Source organism: Nerophis lumbriciformis, linkage group LG24 (genome assembly GCF_033978685.3).
Source record: "Nerophis lumbriciformis linkage group LG24, RoL_Nlum_v2.1, whole genome shotgun sequence".
Taxonomy (NCBI): Eukaryota; Metazoa; Chordata; class Actinopteri; order Syngnathiformes; family Syngnathidae; genus Nerophis; species Nerophis lumbriciformis.
In genome coordinates this window covers 9704515-9724636 of record NC_084571.2, presented here as the reverse complement: position 1 = coordinate 9724636, position 20122 = coordinate 9704515, and the positions used below count along the sequence as shown (strand labels likewise).

At 40.7% G+C, this 20122-nt stretch overlaps 1 protein-coding gene across 2 annotated transcripts in view; it reads right to left on the bottom strand.

Annotated features, from left to right (window-relative positions):
• Nucleotides 1-20122, bottom strand: part of taok2a (TAO kinase 2a) — a 44171-nt gene that overhangs the window by 7170 nt on the left and 16879 nt on the right. For both annotated transcript variants that reach the window (XM_061981515.1, XM_061981517.1), the window contains exons 2-16: nt 17685-17825; nt 10875-10946; nt 10688-10789; nt 10580-10625; nt 10412-10508; nt 10233-10346; nt 8357-8448; nt 7952-8045; nt 7804-7885; nt 4903-5073; nt 4614-4823; nt 4424-4552; nt 4117-4353; nt 1176-1304; nt 892-1095 (exon numbers count right to left, since the gene is read on the bottom strand). In XM_061981515.1, coding sequence (XP_061837499.1) covers nt 892-1095; nt 1176-1304; nt 4117-4353; nt 4424-4552; nt 4614-4823; nt 4903-5073; nt 7804-7885; nt 7952-8045; nt 8357-8448; nt 10233-10346; nt 10412-10508; nt 10580-10625; nt 10688-10789; nt 10875-10946; nt 17685-17816 — 1911 coding nt within the window. In that variant the 5' untranslated portion in view covers nt 17817-17825. The remainder of the gene's footprint in view (nt 1-891; nt 1096-1175; nt 1305-4116; nt 4354-4423; nt 4553-4613; nt 4824-4902; nt 5074-7803; nt 7886-7951; nt 8046-8356; nt 8449-10232; nt 10347-10411; nt 10509-10579; nt 10626-10687; nt 10790-10874; nt 10947-17684; nt 17826-20122) is intronic.

Below are 20122 nucleotides of genomic sequence, written 5' to 3'. Positions count from 1 at the left end.
AATAAAAAAAACTAATGTTTAAACTTTGCTTCTCGGGTGATAAATGTGCTGTCCTCTCCCCAACTATGTTCCACAATACAACGACAACGTTATTTGTCTTCCAATGAAAGTTTCAGGTTTCAGCAACAGGCTTCTGTAGTTAGTCAGCACAGAGTGCAGAGTAGCAGACGAGGGTAGTACAAAGTTAGCATCAATATTCGATTGTTTGTCATATGTGTTTCCTTAGCCTGTCAGTGGAATCATCGGCATGATCGGTAAGTCGGCATTAAGCTAGCAGCATACGAGCCAAACGTTATTCTTTATAACTATTATTTTTTTTAGTTTACACCAAACTGTATTGTTGATTTAACATGATTCCTACATGAATGTGTACTTCATATGAATATTCATGTACTGGCCTTTGTGTGCTTACTTTTACTGTCATTTCATTGTGGTGACTATCAGAAAACAACCTCAATATATAACCTTTTCTCTCTCTAATTTAAAGGATACAGTATATTTGGCAAACTAAATTCCAACATTAAAGCAGGGGTGTACAAAGTGCAGCCGATGTTATATTGTTGTATTGAAATAAGTAGTAACAATTGAAAAATACAGTACAACGATGTAATATAATGTAAGAAAAATACATGTTGGTACTAATAATTATCTTTGAATATATGTACACCATTTTTGTTTAGCCTTTTAAAAAATATATATATGTTAAGGCCAATTATCCAAATTATATGATGACGGCATCTTGAGAGAGCCCGCCATCACAAATAGATTGCTGTTCTGTGGGAAACATCAATTAATAATACCGGTATGTTACTTTGGATACAGTATTCATTTTACTGTCTGCTGAGTCCAGTTCTAGTCCTGCACAAACTGACAAGTTCAGAAGTAGCGTACCTCACGGAGTAAATCCTGCTCCAGGTTGTGTCGAGCAAGAAGCATCTTCCTCTTGTACTGGCGACACTGCAGCTCGTAGTACTGCCTCTGCCGGCGCAGTAGACCGGCCTCCTCCTCCGCCTGCATCTGCTGCAGACACTCCTTCTGGCGGATCAGCCATTCCTGCTTCTCCCGCTTGGGAGTGGATTGGTTCTCGTTGAGCTCCTGCTTGGGGGGGTGCAAGGAGACAACGTCAGTGGTGGGGAAAAAAAGAGCGTGAAGTGAGCGCTGCTGATGCTTCGTGCCTCTTTAAGCTGCTCCTTGCGCTGACGATACTGACGCTTCTGGGACTCTAACAAACTGGTCAGTTCTTTCTTCTGCTGGCCCAAAATGTGCTGCTGGAACTTCTTCTCTTCTGCCAGAGCAGCTTTTGTCTGCAGGAGAACATCAAAGCAGTGTATTAGGGTCACATGCCCACCATGCAGTCCAGTCCAAGTAAAGGTTTGGAATTGTGTGAGTGTGACTTAGTGATGTGCGGATTGAAACTGAAAAATTGATACCGCCATTACCAGATCTTTATGCTTTAATATCCATTCTAAAAATCTAAATATCAATACTTTTGATCCTTACATTGTTTAAAATAATGTATATCATTAACAGGACGACAGTGTATCATTAATATCTTGTCTAAATGAAACGCGATTGGTGGATCTACTTTTTCTTCCGTCAATGTAAGTACGCACAAGCAAGAAAATTACTGGCAATTAAAGTGAGTCACTCATACAGAGTTTCTGCAGGTTTTAGCAAATCTAATTTCCTGTTTTTTTTAATGCATTTTTATTGCCACAAATTTGATGCCCATGTCCTATGGCAAAGAGTTATTCTAAACAGTCAAAAGCTTACAACTGTCTATATAGACAACATTGTAAGTGTTTGACAATGATAATCTTGAATAGTTGAAATGTTTACATTAACTGTTACTCTTTAGTGGATTAGAATTGTCTTATGAAACTGTTTACTCTTTTTCTGTAATGGTAGCAGCAGCTGCCAGTCGTCATAGCGTCGTGGCAGCAGCATAAGTAGCTTTGTCGGTCACGCCAAAGAAATGTGGCACTATTTACTGATGCTTGTCTTCAGGGGCGCCGAAAAGGGGGGGTAAAGGAGACGGATTCTAGGGGCCCATGATGGAGGGGGGCCCAGAGAGGCCCCCAATGATGATGAAATTATAATACAGAAAAAATAATGACACTGTGTTGGGGGCCCTGTAAAGATTATTTTCATGGGGCCCAAAATCCCTAGCGGCGCCCCTGCTTGTCTTTATTGCCTACAATGTATATCATTAACAGGAAGACAGTGTATCATATATATCTTGTCTAATAGAAACGCGATTGGTGGGAACTACTTTTTCTTCCGCCGAGGTAAGTATGTGATACGCAAGCAAGAAAACTGATGGCAATTAAAATTAGTCACTCAATGGGTTATTGCAGGTTTTAGCAAATCTAATTTGATGCTTTTTAATGCCACCATAGTTGTAGCAGCAGCTGCCAGTTGTGGTGGCATCATGGCGGCAGCAGAAGTAGCTTTGTTGGTCACACCAAAGAAATTTGGCACTGTTAACTGATGCTTGCCTTTAATTGACGATTTGTGATTAACTAATAGCATGTGTGATTTCTCCGCATTTAATGCCTCTAGACATGAAATGTAATGGTTTTTAATGCAATTCAAGGCCTAAATTTTCACAAAGTCCATTTAATGACTTTTAATACTTTTTAATGACCCGCGGAAACCCTGGGGTGAAACAGTATTGCAGGTACTGCGGTAGTGCGATTTCAAAATCATGGTAATAATGCCGTGACGTCTAACTGTATGAAACGAAAACTTAGTGAGTCTTGTTTTTTTCTGGCACTTATGCATTGTGCCGGTCTAAAAATAAACTAAGGGAAAGCGTCCGGTCTGCACACCGAGGGAAATATTAGAAGCTACTTGATGAAACATCAACCAGAAAAGAGATTTGAAGCCAGCAAAGCTAAACATACATTTTTAAAGGTATTTACATTATTAAAAGTTACATTGTCATATATATTTGTTAGAAAGAGTGGATATTTCAGCACAATTCTTTACACTTAAAAATACATGTTTGTATTAATAAATATGATTAGAACACTTGAGCATTATGTTTGTGTTAAATTACAACAGTCCTTCTCAAATAGTGAGGCCGGCCCCACTGGGGGGACGCGGTGCGATGCCTTTCATTGTACCAGAATACGATGAAACGTATGTAGCACTGGGCTTAACTGTAACCACAATGGGAGATGAAGAAAGACCGGTGTGTTGTTTACGTTAATTTTAATAAGCTTTCAATGTTATGCAGAGGTATAGTTATAACAATTATATAGACAAATTATAATATTTAATGTCACGGTGGAGAGTGGGGGTGCGAAATATTTTCTTCTTCCTATGGGAGGCATAACAGAAAATATTTGAGAAGCCCTGAATTACAGTAAGTGTGTTTATCCTAAACATTCCTGCCACTTCAGTTGACACACTGGCATTTTTAAGACTTTTTTTTCTTTCTTTTTTTACATATACCACAATAATATCCCACCGTAGCTATAATACCGTGATATTTTGATATTGTTACATCCCTAGTCACTCAGTATTATAAAACAGCAAGTGTATGTATTCTTTTATTGTATGCTATTTGGAGACACTACACGCAGCATTGAGCAATAAGACAACACATTCAGTGAAGAATAACGCTATCATTTGTTTCACTCGGTGATTTTATATAATTTTAAAGAGGATTCCCGAAAAGCAGCAACACTTAAAATACACTACTTTTTAAATTTTACAAGTCACATTAGGTATATTTGCACAAAGTATCGGATCGGTATCTATCGCCGATACCAGTCTGAATTTTACTCTGTATTGGATCGGAAAGAAAATCAGTGGTATCGCACATCACTAGTGTGTGTGTGTATGTGTGTGCTTGTCTGCTGCCAGGATCAACCCCATCAGTGATGGTATGATGTGGCCAACAACAATGAAGGACTAAAAAGGAGAAAAACACACACATACACACCAAAAAAACTAACAACAATAGAGGACATTTTTTTTCTTCTTTTTCCTCATTCTGCAAGTGACCATTCTCCCATTATGTCAAGCCCCCACCCCTTTAGCTGCGCTACCAGTAAGAAAGTGTGATGATGAAGACACAGTGGGGTCACTGGTGTAAATATTCCTTACCTCTTTCTCCAAGATGGCCTGGTGCTTCTTGACCAACTTGTCGGTTTCAGAAGAGAAACTGTTCCTCTGGTTCTCCAGCTCCTTGTCCAACTTGAGCTGATGCTCGTCCATCTCCGCCTTCAGCTTGTTCTCCAGGCCCATCAGCTGCTTCTGGTGCTGCCGCCTCATGCGCTTGTATCCAGACATCTGCTCCCGCAGCGCAGAGCCCTGCTCATGCTCCTGAATCTGCCGGGTCACCTGCAGGACAAGTTGGGACACGTTGGAGTCACGAGCGCGGGCGAGACGTGCACGTCGCACTCGGACCTACCAAGGAGGCGGTCCTGATGGTGGCAAAGTGGTCACGCTTGCGATAGTAGGCTCGGTGGCGGCCTGCAGAGGGCGCCTGTGGTTGCTCAAGCTCTGGCTGGTAAGGGTCATCGTAGATGTTGTCCTGAGCCTGATTGGTGACAGGGTTCATTTAAAAGTTGCCCAGCAGCGTGAGAAGAGTTGGTGTTTACCGTGGGCCGGTGGATGATGGAGCTGTTGGATGTGACCGTGTGTTCGCCCTCCTGCATCATGGCCATCTCGCCGCTGCTGTCGTCTGAGGCGTCGGCCAGGCTGTTGACGGAGCTGCTCTGGGAGCTGGCTGAGATGGACATGCTGGGTACGGACTGGGAGCTCTCCATGCTGTTGACTGTACCTGTCCTCAACAGGTACTGCTCCGCCTCCTAACGCACACACACACACACACACACACTGAGTACATCACTCAGCTCTTTCCGCGCTCCCTTCTCTCTCCCAGCTCACCTCCTCGTCCTCTCCTCCCTCAGACACAGGGCCGTTCTGCTGGGTCTCCTGGAAGAGGATCTTCTTCATCTTGCGGTACTGCAGGTTGTCCAGCTCTCGTACAGCATCCTTGGTGCGAGCGATCAGGTCCATAACCGCCGTCAAAGGGCGCTCGCGACACAGGAAGCGATGCTGAAGACGCAACAGAAGAGGAGAAATAGAGTCCAAGTAATGTTCTGCATCCTCTTCACCCAAGACCAGCTAGACTAACACCCAAGTGGAGCTGACAAAAATAGTGACTTGAAACAAAAGCTGCTCCAATAGACGTGAATTGTGCCACTGGGATGTAATAATAAACTGTAAAACTTCTGACGGTTAGTATTACCGCTTTAAATTAACGTGATGGAAAAAACGTGACTGATAACTGCATTTTGATAAACTCACGGACTGACTAGCGCTAGCTCACAAGCTTGAAGGGGAATTGCGTTTTTTTTTTTAATTGTGTCTTTCATTCACAATGAAAGACAACACGTTTTACTTTTTTTATGCATTCTAACTCGTAAATACGCGCTATCAGGGTAGCCAATAGGAGTCGCTCTATTCCGCCTATAATGCACTCTAAAAAACAGTCAAAGACCTCCTTTAAGGTTTTATATCCATCCTTTTAAGTATATACATAATGTAGTAACATTTATAATAACATGAACATATTAATTTCACAGACGCAAAGCAACGGTCGTTTTTCCCTTTAACAACGATACCACTACTAACCATAGCAGACTTAATGACAGACAACAAAAACTACTTTGGGACAAATGATGATCAGAAACGTATATTTTTTATCCTGATTATAAGGAGAATGATCTACAAATTTTAGACGTTTCATGTAAAACAGATCCAGTTTTAGTGAAACACTAAGCATCATGTAGCAATATTGCTAATTGCTAAACAAGATATACAAACTACGAACATAATAAAACAATCACTTACTGTACAATATCTGCTCTCACTGAAATGCCGACTGGTGGGATGTTTATATCTTCCAGTTTGTATGAAGAATTAATCATAATCTTCACGCAGCTTAAAAAAAGGTTCCTCAAGTCTGTTTGTGTCTTTCTCGCCATTTCCGGGTCTAAGTTGGACGTCAAAGTTGACTAACTTCTCTGTTTATGGCCACAACCTTATACTATCCAGGTGAGAGGCATGATTTATAATTTAGAAGTAACTTTCACCAACTCAAGTTAGCTGTTTGTGATTACGGCACCGCTAAAAATTAGCGGTGCTAATCAATGTCAATAAAACAAAAGAAATATGGTTCAACCCCCCCTCACCTCAGAACCCCATCATCATAAACACACAAACAGTTAAAACAGTTGACACTTTTAAATACCTGGGCGTAACCTTGGACAATAAACTCACCTTTGGTCAGCACACCACGGACATTCAAAAAAGAAGTCAACAAAGACTGTCAGCCATCCGAAAACTCAAAGGACTATACGTTGCACCTCATCTCCTGTTATTACTTTACCAAAGCATTGTTCAACCCATCCTTATGTACTGTTCCACATGTTTTTTCACCATGCTTTCTGTAACCAACCGGACCAAACTCACACGCATTACAAACATAGCAGCTAAAATCATCGGCCTACCCACACCCAACATTTTAGACTAAAACCACAGGTCCATCACTCGACTGGCAAAAACAATAGTCCAGGATATCACTCACCCACTACACCAATACATCATCCCACTACCATCAGGGCGCAGGTACAGAACCATCAAATTCCGGAGGGCCCGCCTCAGGAAAAGCCTTATCCTTGCAGCTATAGCAGCCCTTAACAGCAGGCCCGGCCGACCTGTCTGACAAGCCTGTAAATGTGTGTTGGTCATGTAGGATGCCCTTTTGTTATTTTTGTTTTTGTGATGTGTACCGTAATGTCTATTGTTCAAATGTACGGCAGTGAAAATGAATTTCTCCAAGGGGACCAATAAATCTAAATCTAAAATAGATCCTCTGCATTAGCGCTTATTATATCAATATGGTTAATACTTGGTTAATATTCAAGTCACAAGATGTTAATGTTTTTAAGAGGGCTTTATGGGCACAATAGATTCCTCCCATTAGCTGCATGGATAGCCACCTCATACTTGCCGTATTTTACATGTTAGAATGCATAAAATAACTAACATACAGTATGTGTTCTTGTCTTACATAGGGGTTGTAAATGATAGGCAACATTTCCCAAAAAATGCAGTTCTCCTTTAAATGCTAACATGAAAACCATATACATTAACATCTTTCTCCATTACGAAAGGACATAACCCAATCTCAACTTATATAAACAAATTACTGTCTGGACAACTAAGATATTCAATTGTGCACATTGAACCTACAAGCTGTGCTCTCTTAAAGCAGAATGATCCTTCTATACTCAGAGGAATATGCAATCTATTAACCCCGGAAGTTAAAAGTAGGAGCTGGGAATGACGTCACAGTCGAGTTGGTGTTCCAGTTACATTGTTTTTGTTTTCTTTTACAACTTTTTGAACAAAGATGAAAGTGTCTCCAACAGGAAGTGAACTTGCGGGACGTCACATAAACCGGACGTGAAGCAAAGTGATCAATTTGCCTTTATCAATAAACAAAAAACTAACTCTAAAAAAAAATTATTGAAAAAATTGTGTCAATTTATTATAGTTATTGATTTAGTAAAACTTGGTTAAAAGATTTCAGCATGTGTTTAGCAATATCGTGAAAGAAATGATAACCGTGACAATTTTGCTGACAATAACCGTGATATGACATTTTCATGTGGTGACATCCCTTCTCTATATATATCGGATTCTTGTAAACAGGTGAATTAATGAGGATTCCACATTAAATCTATGGAAGCTAAACAATCAAAGTGTTCCAGTTCTCACATTGAGCAGCACATCAGAGGTGGGCCGGTCCTGCGGAATCTTCTGTAGACACGAGTCCACAAAGTTGCGGAAGGAGTCGGACCTTAGTGAGTTGCAGGATGAGTTGGTTAGGAATGAGGAGGGTCAATATGGGGTCATGCTGTCTCACCAGTGATTGGACTGCAGGACGGGGCTTTCGTTCTGAGCGATGTGGTATAAGGCACTCATAGCGTTCATGTTGAACAGGGGCGGCTTCCTCTCCGCTGTGACCACAACACATGTTAGACTTTTCCTTTCATCTGCTACATCTCCATTCAACCACTCAACATTTGATTGGGAATAAGATCAACTCTTTTGGTGAATACTGCCACAATAACTCAACGAATGTGTGTCAAAGTCAACCAAAACAAGTGAAATCTGATAAATGAGGAAATGTTTCTTGAACTCATCTTGATGAGTTTGCATGTGTCCATATTGATATCTCTGCTTATTACTGCTGACACGTTATTGATTCAATGACATATTTCTTCAATTACACAATGGTGCTTGACAAAAGAGCGAGTGCATCTCCTACCCAGCTCTATGCAGGTGATTCCCAGCGACCACACGTCCACTTTGCCATCGTACTGACCCTCGTCCATAGCCAGGATCACCTCTGGAGCCATCCTGTACAAGCACAGCACAGCACAGGTAGGGCAACATTTGTACCATCTTTAGATTCAATAGGAGGTGTCAGAAGATAGCTTCTGTCACATTTTCTCATCCGTATTTATTATTTGACACTAGGGATGTATCGATATGAACAGTTTTTATCACGGGTATTGTGACTAAAATGATCACGGTTATCATTATTATCGTGGTATTGTTGAATGTGCTCAAAAAGTACTAATAAACGCACTAAAACTTTTAACCTAGTTATATATATATTTTTTTTAGACACACTATTAGAAAAGCCACTATTTTGCATATTTTGTGTTTCTGATGCTTCACTGACATAGTTTTATATGTTTTAATGGATAAGCTTTTATTGTTTTAAAAAATGCTTTGGATTGTAGCACTTTAAGATTTATTTCAATGAAAAGTGCATAACAAATTAAATCTCTTATTGATATTATTGTTCATTACTTCTGGCGGGCGTCCTTGAAGGCACCGTATAAAAACACCTTTGTCTCATATTGCTCAGAGTATAGAATGATTACTTTGTGCTAAGAGTGCACAGCTTGTAGTTTCAATTTTCAAACTGAATATCTTGACAGTAAAATATTTATATACGTTTAGATTGGAGTATGTTTTGTCTTATTGGGGAAAAACTAGGCCTGGCCCAATAACACATTTTGCTCGAGGATATATTGACCTACAAAGTATTACCAATATACAATATTTTTTAACATTATTTTGAGACCAAATTAACCACTAATGTTAATACATAATATTAATGTAAGTATAAACTTTAAAATGCCAAAAAAAATTGCATACTTTAAAATTGTAATTGGAATGTAAAGTTTTAAATACCAATAATAATACCAAATAAAGCAAACAAATAATAAAAAAAAAAAAAAAGCTCTGTTAGCAAAATTTTGCACTTGAATATAAAATCACTATCAAAAGCAACAAAATAACCTGAAGGTGTTGCTGGAAGACCATCAAATATACACAACCAAAACAATAGATAAAATCTTCAAATGACATTATTGTGACCAAAATGATCACGGTTAATATTGAATGTGCTCATAATGTACTGATGCGCACACTAAAATCTTTTGACCACGCTATTCTTTCAATAACTAAAATAAATAGACACACAATATACTTTCTTGGCAGAGGAAACATCAAATATTGTTCTGGCTTCATAAAAGCCATATTTCTATTTGTGTGTTCAAATATGTTTATCTTCTATTTTAATGTGTAACCATTTAAGAATGTTTTTGTAATAAATGCAAATTTGGTGATCGGTTTGTTTCACTTCCGGTTTATGTGACATCACGTGAGTTCGCTTCCTGTTGTTTGGACGTCCTTCAGTTTCAACGCGATGCCGTGGAGTTTATTTTCGAACACTTTGTTCTAAGGCAACACAGCCTTTAAGTTCATTGTGAATACAGTGGAACCTCGTTTTACAAACTTAATTGATTCTTGAATATGGTTTGCAAACCGAAAAGTTTGTGTAGTGAAGCAGAGTTCCCCATAAGAAACAATGTAAACATGAATAATTGGTTATAGCTTCGACAAAAGTTGCTATTTTGTTAAAAAAAAATGCGCGCTTTGAAGACACTACGGGTGTAAGGATTAATTTGAACAACGATTCGATATTTGTGATAGCCGATACAAATTATTTTAATTTAAAGTGGTAATATTTCAGTGGTGATCATTAACACCGCTTATTGCCACATCCCTATTGACACTAATGTTTCTTGACTGGTGCGCTCCATGTCGCTGCACACTGTGCCACTCACCAGTAAGGCGTACCCACAAAGGAATTGGCCGGGGCCACGATGGACGCGGAGCCAAAGTCGCCCAGTTTAACTTGGCCTGGCTCCGTCAGCAGGATGTTGCCTGCTTTCACGTCTCTGTGGGCAACATCATGATAACAAAGAAAGAAGCATGACGATGCAGAGAAGAGCTTGGACGTTACCTATGGATCATGTTGTGAGAGTGAAGGTACGCCAGTCCCTGCAGTGCACCGTGGGTAATAGCAGCAATCTCAACTTCTTGCAGGGGCTTTTTGTGAACTGCAAACGACAAGGAGGTCAACAAAAGACACCCAAGCAACCGTGATGACCATCTTTTGTGCTTTTCTGACCTTCTAGGAGATCGGAGGCGGAGCCTAAGCAATACTCCATCACCAGCTGCAAAGGACAAGACAAACGTCTCAAAAAACACGAAGGTGTCACACACTAATTGGACATACCCATGCTGTGTGCTCCTTCAGGTAACATCCACGATACTCAATAGTGTTTGGATGGCGAAGTTTCTGCAGGAACTTCACCTCCTTGATAATGTCCTGCCATTTCTGCACACGAGAGCAACAACACTCGGTCAGCATTCGTATGCTACGTGTAACCGCATGCACACGCCCGTGTCTGTCGCACGCTCACCTCGTTTGTCTGCTTGCCGCTGTACGACATCTTCTTGATGGCCACCACTTCATTGTTGCACACATCTCTGGCCTGAAATAAGAACATATGTGTTTAAAAAGGAGTGACTTGATATATTATTAACACACTTTAGTGTCATGTCAAGATGCAACACTATGTGGCCAAATACCCAGCTGTTCAGTCCCTTTATGGAACAATTCCCCTTTTACTTTGTGTGCGGGGTATGGCTGCATGAGTTCTGCGATTTAAAAAAGAAACGAAACAGGGAACCTTTCTCATACAGGGCAAAGGGCTGGTGCTTGAGCAGTGTTTATTACCATCAACTTCACTAATTTATTTTTTTTAAAGGGGAAATGCACTTTTGGGGAATTTTGCCTATCGCTCACAATCATTATGAAAGACAAGAACAGACTTGTCTTTTTTTTTTTTTAGGATTCTAAAGATGATAAAAAAACGCTTGCAAAATGCGGCTAATAGAATTAACCATTGTAGCCTTTAAAGTCCTCTAAAATAACTTCAAAACCCTCCATCAAGGTTTTATATACACACTGCAAGTATGGCTGGGGGATATGGCCTTTTATTAATATCTCAATATTTTTAGGCCATGTCACGATACACGATATATATCTCAATATTTTGCCTTAGACTTGGATGAACACTTGATGCATATAATCACACCAGTATGATGATTCTATGTGTCTACATTAAAACATTCTTGTTAATACTGCATTAAGATATGCTCTTTTTAAAGTATCATGCAGAGAGGGAAATCACAACTAAGTCAATTTACCAAAACTGTATTTATTAAACAGTTATTAAGCAGTGGCACATACATTCATGTCATTTCCAAAACAGAAAGTGCAAGATTGTCAGAGACATTTTAAAACAAGCTATAAGTGCACTTTTGTGAATGATGTCACCAAGATGACTTATCAAAACAACACTAAATTAAAGTGTACTTTTTGTACAGAACGCCACTACAATAGTTAAAAACAAATAAAGTGCACTTTTGTGCATGATGTCACACAAGATATTTCAACAACTGTCAAATGCAAATGAGCTGCATAATAGGAAATCAAATAGTGTATGTTCTTCGCTATATGGTAGAATACTGTGGACGTTATCTCCTTCTGTTGTTGATTTTTTTTTTCCATACGGTGTTGATGTGGAAATATTTGCTTCGGCATTTTGTTGGTGTGGCACCGGCCGGAGATGTTGACGTGCAGAGTTTCAAGCATTCCTCATTCTCTAGCGGGTGACTTTTCAAATGATGCTACATTAGCAGTGCTGCTACTTTTTGTAGCAACGCTTTTGCCGCATAACTGTTGAACTAGGGCTGGGCGATATATCGATATACTCGATATATCGCGGGTTTGTCTCTGTGCAATATAGAAAATGACTATATCGTGATATTGGAGAATACGTTCTCACGCAGTTGCTTTTAGCTGCAAGCATTACACTACAGGCTGTTCTCACTCTTTCTAGTCTCTCCTTCTCACAGAGACTTAAACAAGCGCACCTTCTTACATACGTCACATACGTATACGCCCTCGCTGAGTAAAGAGGTAGCAGCATGGCTAAAGTTAGCTGTGGTGCGAGTGGTAATACGAGAGAAAGAAGGTGCGAATCTGGTAACAAACGAAGGAAGAATTAATTCCTAAGAAAAACAGCACGGGGTCCATCGTCTGGCGGTGGTTTGGTTTCAAGTGGGAATATGTCAATCAGACAACCGTAATTTGTCAAGTGTGGGGCGAAAGCGTTGCTAACATGTAGCATCATTTGAAAAGTCACCCGCTAGAGAATGAAGAGTGCTTACTCCGCACGTCAACATCTCCGTTCGGTGCCACACCAACAAAATGCCGAGGCAACCATTTCCACATCAACACTGTATGAAAAAAATTGTCCACGACATAAGGAGATAACGTCTGCCGGAACCTACCACATAGCGAAGGACGTACACTATTTGATTTCCTAATATGCAGCTAATTTTTATTTGACAGTTATTGAAATATCTTGTGTGACATCATGCACAGAAGTGCACTTTATTTGTTTTAAAGGGGAACATTATCACCAGACCTATGTAAGCGTCAATATATACCTTGATGTTGCAGAAAAAAAGACCATATATTTTCTTAACCGATTTCCGAACTCTAAATGGGTTAATTTTGGCGAATTAAACGTCTTTCTAATATTCGCTCTCGGAGCGATGACGTCACGTTGTGACGTCACATCGGGAAGCAATCCGCCATTTTCTCAAACACTGAGTCAAATCAGCTCTGTTATTTTCTGTTTTTTCGACTGTTTTCCGTACCTTGGAGACATCATGCCTCATCGGTGTGTTGTCGGAGGGTGTAACAACACGAACAGGGACGGATTCAAGTTGCACCAGTGGCCCAAAGACGCGAAAGTGGCAAGAAATTGGACGTTTGTTCCGCACATTTTACCGACGAAAGCTATGCTACGACAGAGATGGCAAGAATGTGTGGATATCCTGCGACACTCAAAGCAGATGCATTTCCAAAGATAAAGTCAAAGAAATCTGCCGCCAGACCCCCATTGAATCTGCCGGGGTGTGTGAGCAATTCAGGGACAAAGGACCTCGGTAGCACGGCAAGCAATGGCGGCAGTTTGTTCCCGCAGACGAGCGAGCTAAACCCCCTGGATGTCTTGGCTCACACCGTCCCGAAGATGATCAAGAGAAGAATATCGACCCTAGCTTCCCTGGCCTGCTGACATGAGGGTATGTCTACAGAATATATTAATTGATGAAAATTGGGCTGTCTGCACTCTCAAAGTGCATGTTGTTGCCAAATGTATTTCATATGCTGTAAACCTAGTTCATAGTTGTTAGTTTCCTTTAATGCCAAACAAACACATACCAGTCGTTGGTTAGAAGGCGATCGCCGAATTCGTCCTCGCTTTCTCCCGTGTCGCTGACTGTCGTGTCGTTTTCGTCGGTTTCGCTTGCATACGGTTCAAACCGATATGTCTCAATAGCTTCAGTTTCTCCTTCAATTTCGTTTTCGCTACTTGCCTCCACACTACAACCATCCGTTTCAATACATTCGTAATCTGTTGAATCGCTTAAGCCGCTGAAATCCGAGTCTGAATCCGAGCTAATGTCGCTATAGCTTGCTGTTCTTTCCGCCATGTTTGTTTGTGTTGGCTTCACTATGTGACGTCACAGGAAAATGGACGGGTGGTTAAAATCAGGCACTTTGAAGCTTTTTTTAGGGATACTGCGTGATGGGTAAAATTTTGAAAAAAACTTCGAAAAATATAATAAGCCACTGGGAACTGATTTTTAATGGTTTTAACCATTCTGAAATTGTGATAATGTTCCCCTTTAAACTATTGTAGTGGCGTTCTGTACAAAAAGTGCACTTTAATTTAGTGTTGTTTTGATTTGTCATCTTGAGGACATCATGCACAAAAGTGCACTAATAGCTTGTTTTAAAATGTCTCTGACAATATTGCACGTTCTGTTTTGGAATGACATGAATGTTTGTGCCACTGCTTAATAACTGTTTAATAAATACAGTGTTGGTCAATTGACTTAGTTGTGATTTCCCTCTCTGCATGAAAGTTTAAAATGAGCATATATTAATGCAGTATGAACAAGAATGTTTTAATGTAGACACATAGAATCATCATACTGCTGTGATTATATGCATCAAGTGTTAATTCAAGGCTAAAGCAAAATATCGAGATATATATCGTGTATCGCGATATGGCCTAAAAATATCGAGATATTAAAAAAAGGCCATATCGCCCAGCCCTATGTTGAACATATTCCCGCTTGAAGCCAAACCACCGCCAGACGATGGATCCCGTGCTGTTTTTCTAGGGAATTAATTCTTCCTCCATTTGTTACCAGATTCGCACCTTCTCTCTCTCTCGTATTACCACCCGCACCGTACTGTTAGCATCACAGCTAACGTTACCATGTCGCTACCTCTCTGCTCCGCGGGAGCGTGTGACATTGCACACATGACGTGTGTAAGAAGGTGCGCTTGTTTTACGTATCTGTGAGAAAGAGAGACAAGAAAGAGTGGGAAACGCATGTAGTGTAATGCCCGCAGCTAAAAGCAACTGCGTGAGAATGTATACTCGAATATCACGATATAGTCATTTTCTATATCGCACAGAGACAAACCCGCGATATATCGAGTATATCAATATATCGCCCAGGCCCAACTGCAAGCATATATACTGCAGTAACAGACAAGTTCATAACAATATGTAATATGTTCAATATTTACAGTATTTTGATCACTTTAAGCAATACCGGAACTTATTTCCTCAGCGCATTTATTTTCATTCCCATAGAAATGCATTTCCGACCCCTGGCAACAAATGTGTGTTCCTACTTTCGAAAACAAACGCCTGTGTTTTCTAATCATGGCAGACTTGGCAACAGAAGACGACTATTTTTGAAAAATGAAGATTCACATCTTTATCTTTTTGAAGCTGAATACACAGAGGATGAACTACGGATTATAGAAGCCAGCACAAATAGAGGGTGAAACATTGAAGCATACGGAAGCCGAGCGAGTGAGGTCGATGTGACTTGACAGTGTGAATGTGGAACTTGGGGACAACCTATGGACTGCTTACCCAAAATCAACTGGAAGAAAGCTTCCCTGGCCAGCTTGACCAAGCGGACAACTGTGCATTAAGTGAGTGACTATATTATCGATCATCATACATGCAGCACAACAAACTTGTTGGTACAACTACAGTACATATGCTGTCGATCGAGTTGTGTACAACCAAAACATGAAATGTGGGCCAAATCTTTACAGGTACTGTAATATGATCATGTTTTTCAGTCAATACAGACTGGTGTCCTATTGCATTTCGTTGTGCATAACAAACTCAAAAGCCATTCAGCTGCTGACGCAGAAGGCAGCTTACAGCTTAAGCTGTAGCATGCCGTCGCAAAACAATGTGTTACTACACTAGAAAAAGAGTACTGTGGTCCATCCATCCATTTTTTACCGCTTGTCCCTTACGGGGTCGCGGGGGGTGCTGGAGCCTATCTCAGTATTTACTCTTATTACAACAATGTCGCTACAGCTTGGTTATTATAAAGGTTAGGGAATGTAAATGAAGTATTGTTGGTGGTTTTTGAAAGCATTTTCAAAGTGACTTAGAGGCAGAATTGATTGAGCCAATTAGCTGCATTGCTAGCCACCTAGAGCGAGACGATTATTACAAATTAGGATGCAAAAAAACCCTAAACCTTTGTCCTCGTCTCCTATAATGATTGTGAACGATAATTGAAGTTCTCCTTTACATACTAAGTAGGGCTGGGCGATATGGCCTTTTATTAATATCTCGATATTTTTTAGCCATGTCACGATACACGATATATATCTCAATATTTATCCTTAGCCTTGAATGAACACTTGATGCATATAATCACAGCAGTATGATGATTCTATGTGTCTACATTAAAACATTCTTGTTCATACTGCATTAATATATGCTAATTTTAAACTTTCATGCAGAGAGGGAAACCACAACTAAGTCAATTTACCAAAACTGTATTTATTAAACAGTTATTAAGCAGTGGCACAAACATTCATGTCATTTCCAAAACAGAAAGTGCAAGATTGTCAGAGACATTTTAAAACAAGCTATGAGTGCACTTTTGTGCGTGATGTTACTAAGATGACATATCAAAACAACACTAAATTAAAGTGCACTTTTTGTATAGAACGCCACTACAATATTCTAAAACAAATAAAGTGCACTTTTGTGCATGATGTCACACAAGATATTTCAATAACTGTCAAATAAAAATTAGCTGCATAATAGGACATCAAATAGTGTATGTCCTTCGCTATGTGGTAGGTTACTGCGGACGTTATCTCCTTATGTTGTTGACTATTTCTTTCATACGGTGTTGATGTGGAAATGGAAGATGCCAGGCTCAATTGGGTCAGTGCTTGTTGCTTGGGCATTTTGTTGGTGTGGCACCGAATGGAGATGTTGACATGCGGAGTTTCAAGTACTCTTCCTTCTCTAGCGGGTGACTTTTCAAATGATGCTACAAATTAGCAGCGGTGCTAAGTTGCTAACGCTTTTGCCGCATGCTTGTTCAACATCTTCGCGCTTGAAGCCAAACCACCGCCAGACGATGGACCCCGTGCTGTTTTTTCTTGGGAATTAATTCTTCTTCCTTCATTTGTTATCAGATTCGCACCTTCTTTCTCTCGTATTACTACCACTTGCACCTCTTCGTTAGCATCACAGCTAATGTTACCCATGCTGCTACCTCTCTGCTCCGCGAGAGCGTATGACGTTGCACGCGTCAGTATGTGATGTATGTAAGAAGGTGCGCTTGTTTTAAGTCTCCGTGAGAAGGAGAGACAAGAAAGAGTGAAGAAAAGCCTGTAGTTTAATGCCTGCAGCTAAAAGCAACTGCGTGAGAACATATACTCGAATATCAGGATATAGTCATTTTCTATATCGCACAGAGACAAACCCGCGATATATCGAGTATATTGATGTATCGCCCAGCCCTAATACTAAGTACTGATATCATATGTGTATATATTGTATCTGCTAATGTAGTTATGTTGTTGTTGTTTTAAAAAAATGCCAAATATTGGCGCCAATAATCGGCCTGGCCAATATTCGGTCGATCTCTAGTGCTAATGACGCCAGAAGCTGCAGACTCTTTTTAAGAGTATTCCATTGGAGACACAGCTTTTGTTACAACACAGAAATGAGCTGGCAGAAAGGTTTTGTACTTGGTTTGACACTGCAAAGTACAGAAAAGTTGAAAAAAATAGTACTCACAAAGTAGACAGCTCCAAAGCTGCCATGGCCGATCTCCCTGAGGTCAGCAAACAGCTTCTCTGGGTCATCTCTGCAGAAGAGGTCCGCCACGTCCGGGTCCTTAAGATTGCCCGCCCGTGCGCTCGAGGGCATGGCCAGGGCCTGGAGGGGCGACATTCACGCAGCATGAGTAAATAGTGCAACATAAGAGCTCACAACCAGGATATACGAATAATAATATTGCATCTTCGTTCATCATGTTATTGATGTGCTTTAACACTCCAATGTATCATGCATCCTCCAGCTGGATCCTCTCCCACAGAAGTGGGATGTGGAAGTGATGGAAGAGGAAGACTAGAGAGGAAGAGGAGCATGAAGAGGAGCATGAAGAACAGCGTGGGAGCAACAAAATGGCAGTTGCTTCTCACAAAGTGTACTTTATCATGGGTGGCGAGTCGTGTTGTCACGTTAACCAACCTTTGCAGTGCTTGATGTGTGGGGGGGACTAAAGACAGGTGTGATGCTACAATACTCATCATGAGAGAGAATAATGGCAATTGTCACGTAACCTTTTGACAGTTTTTCTTAGACCATTAAAGAGTTGTGCCTTTTTTAAATGGACCAGCACCCCCGCGACCCCGAAAGGGACAAGCGGTAGTAAATGGATGAATGGATGGATGGAGACAGCTGATATTGACGTGTGGTGGTGCTCACAAGGCTGTAGATTGTGAAATATTCCTTCAAAAAGTTGTACCCCGAGGTGGACCACTCTTCCTTGCACAGCTGTGGGCTGACCTTGCTGAGCCCAGAAGAAGATCCCCTGTGATGATGGACTGGACTCCCACATGACCTATTAATCTAATAATGCAATAATCCAACAATATTAACGTAACAATTCAATAATTACACCCACTCGACATCCATGGCAGCCGATTACACTGCAAGGTTGGTCCTTACATCTGTGATCCTGTCTCAAGGCTTCCTCGTTTTCCCCAGCTGGGCTCTTTCGAGTTTTTCCTTGCACGAATGTGGATTTAGATCGGAGGATGTTGTCGTAAGTTCGTGAAGCTCTTTGAAGGACTTGTGATTAAGGGATTTATAAATGCACTTTGATCGATTGATTGAAGTAATGCACGCTCAGGGAAGCAAAATTACGTTTCCATATTCTTTGTTACACACATGCAAGCGGTGTAGGAGAGAGTGCATGTCTTTCCAGAACACCGGCTGCAATTTGAACAGAAGCTGCATCGGCTAATATCCATCCACAGAAGCAGCTTCCAAGTTACTCATCCTGGCTTTCGTGGTAGCAAATAAACTATGTTTCTAAAAAGTATTGTTAGCAGTGAAGGACTACAGCAGTGGTTCTCAAACTTTTTTCACCAAATACTATCTCAGAAAACACTTGGCTCTCCGAGTACCACCATACATACCACCATGATCGTAGTAGGCTTAAGTATTCATTAAAACTAGGCAGATATTTAATTTAATTAGGCTCCAGCACCCGCCGCGACCCCGAAAGGGACAAGCGGTAGAAAATGGATGGATGGGATGGAAGTATATTTTAAATATTTAGGACACACTTTGTCTTGTTGTTATTATTATATAACACCCTTTCTTTGCGGTTTGTGTTTTTGTTCGGAATAAGTTCCAAGATCGAGGATTCCAATTTTGTAGTCTACAGTCTAGTATGTTCATTCACTAGGGGTGTAACGGTACGTGTATTGGTATTGAACCGTTTCGGTACGGGGGTTTCGGTTCGGTTCGGAGGTGTACCGAACGAGTTTCCACACGAACATATTAAGTAGCCGCCAAAGCTAAAGTCTTAACAAGCTGCTCCGCTTCTACTGCCTGTCTCTGTCAGCACTCTGCAGCACCCAGCATTGTCCCACCCACACAACCATCTGGTTGGTAACACACAAAGCGGTAACAGCCAATCAGCAGTGCGTATTCAGAGCGCATGGAGTCAGTGCTCGTCGTGATGAGCATGTGGGTGTTTAGCAGGTAAGCATAATGCAGCGGACTCTCCCCAAATTATAATAAACACCTCCCAGTCAACTACTAGTAACATCACTATGAGCCCGTTGACGTTCTAGAAATATAAACTGCAGCTCAGCTCGCTCGCAGTCCTGGCTTGAGGTGAAGGCTAATTCGCTTTTAGCGTAACGTTAGCTCATTTTGCGGTGTGTGTGTGTGTTATGGACAGCAAAGCCCTGTCTGTCTGTTATTTCACTTTACCTTTTTCTGTGTTGATTGAGCTGTGTTGAAGCAGCAAAAAAGGACATTATGTTAAATGAAGAGTTTCCTGAAGCTGTCTCTGATAGTTGATATAATAATGTAACTGCATCATTAAGCCTACACAAACTCCATGGTGTTCAGGGATGAATAGTCTCTCCTATTGCTATTGTACTATTTTTTCAGCTATAGTTACATTAATCATTAGTAATGGAGCAGCTTAGTTT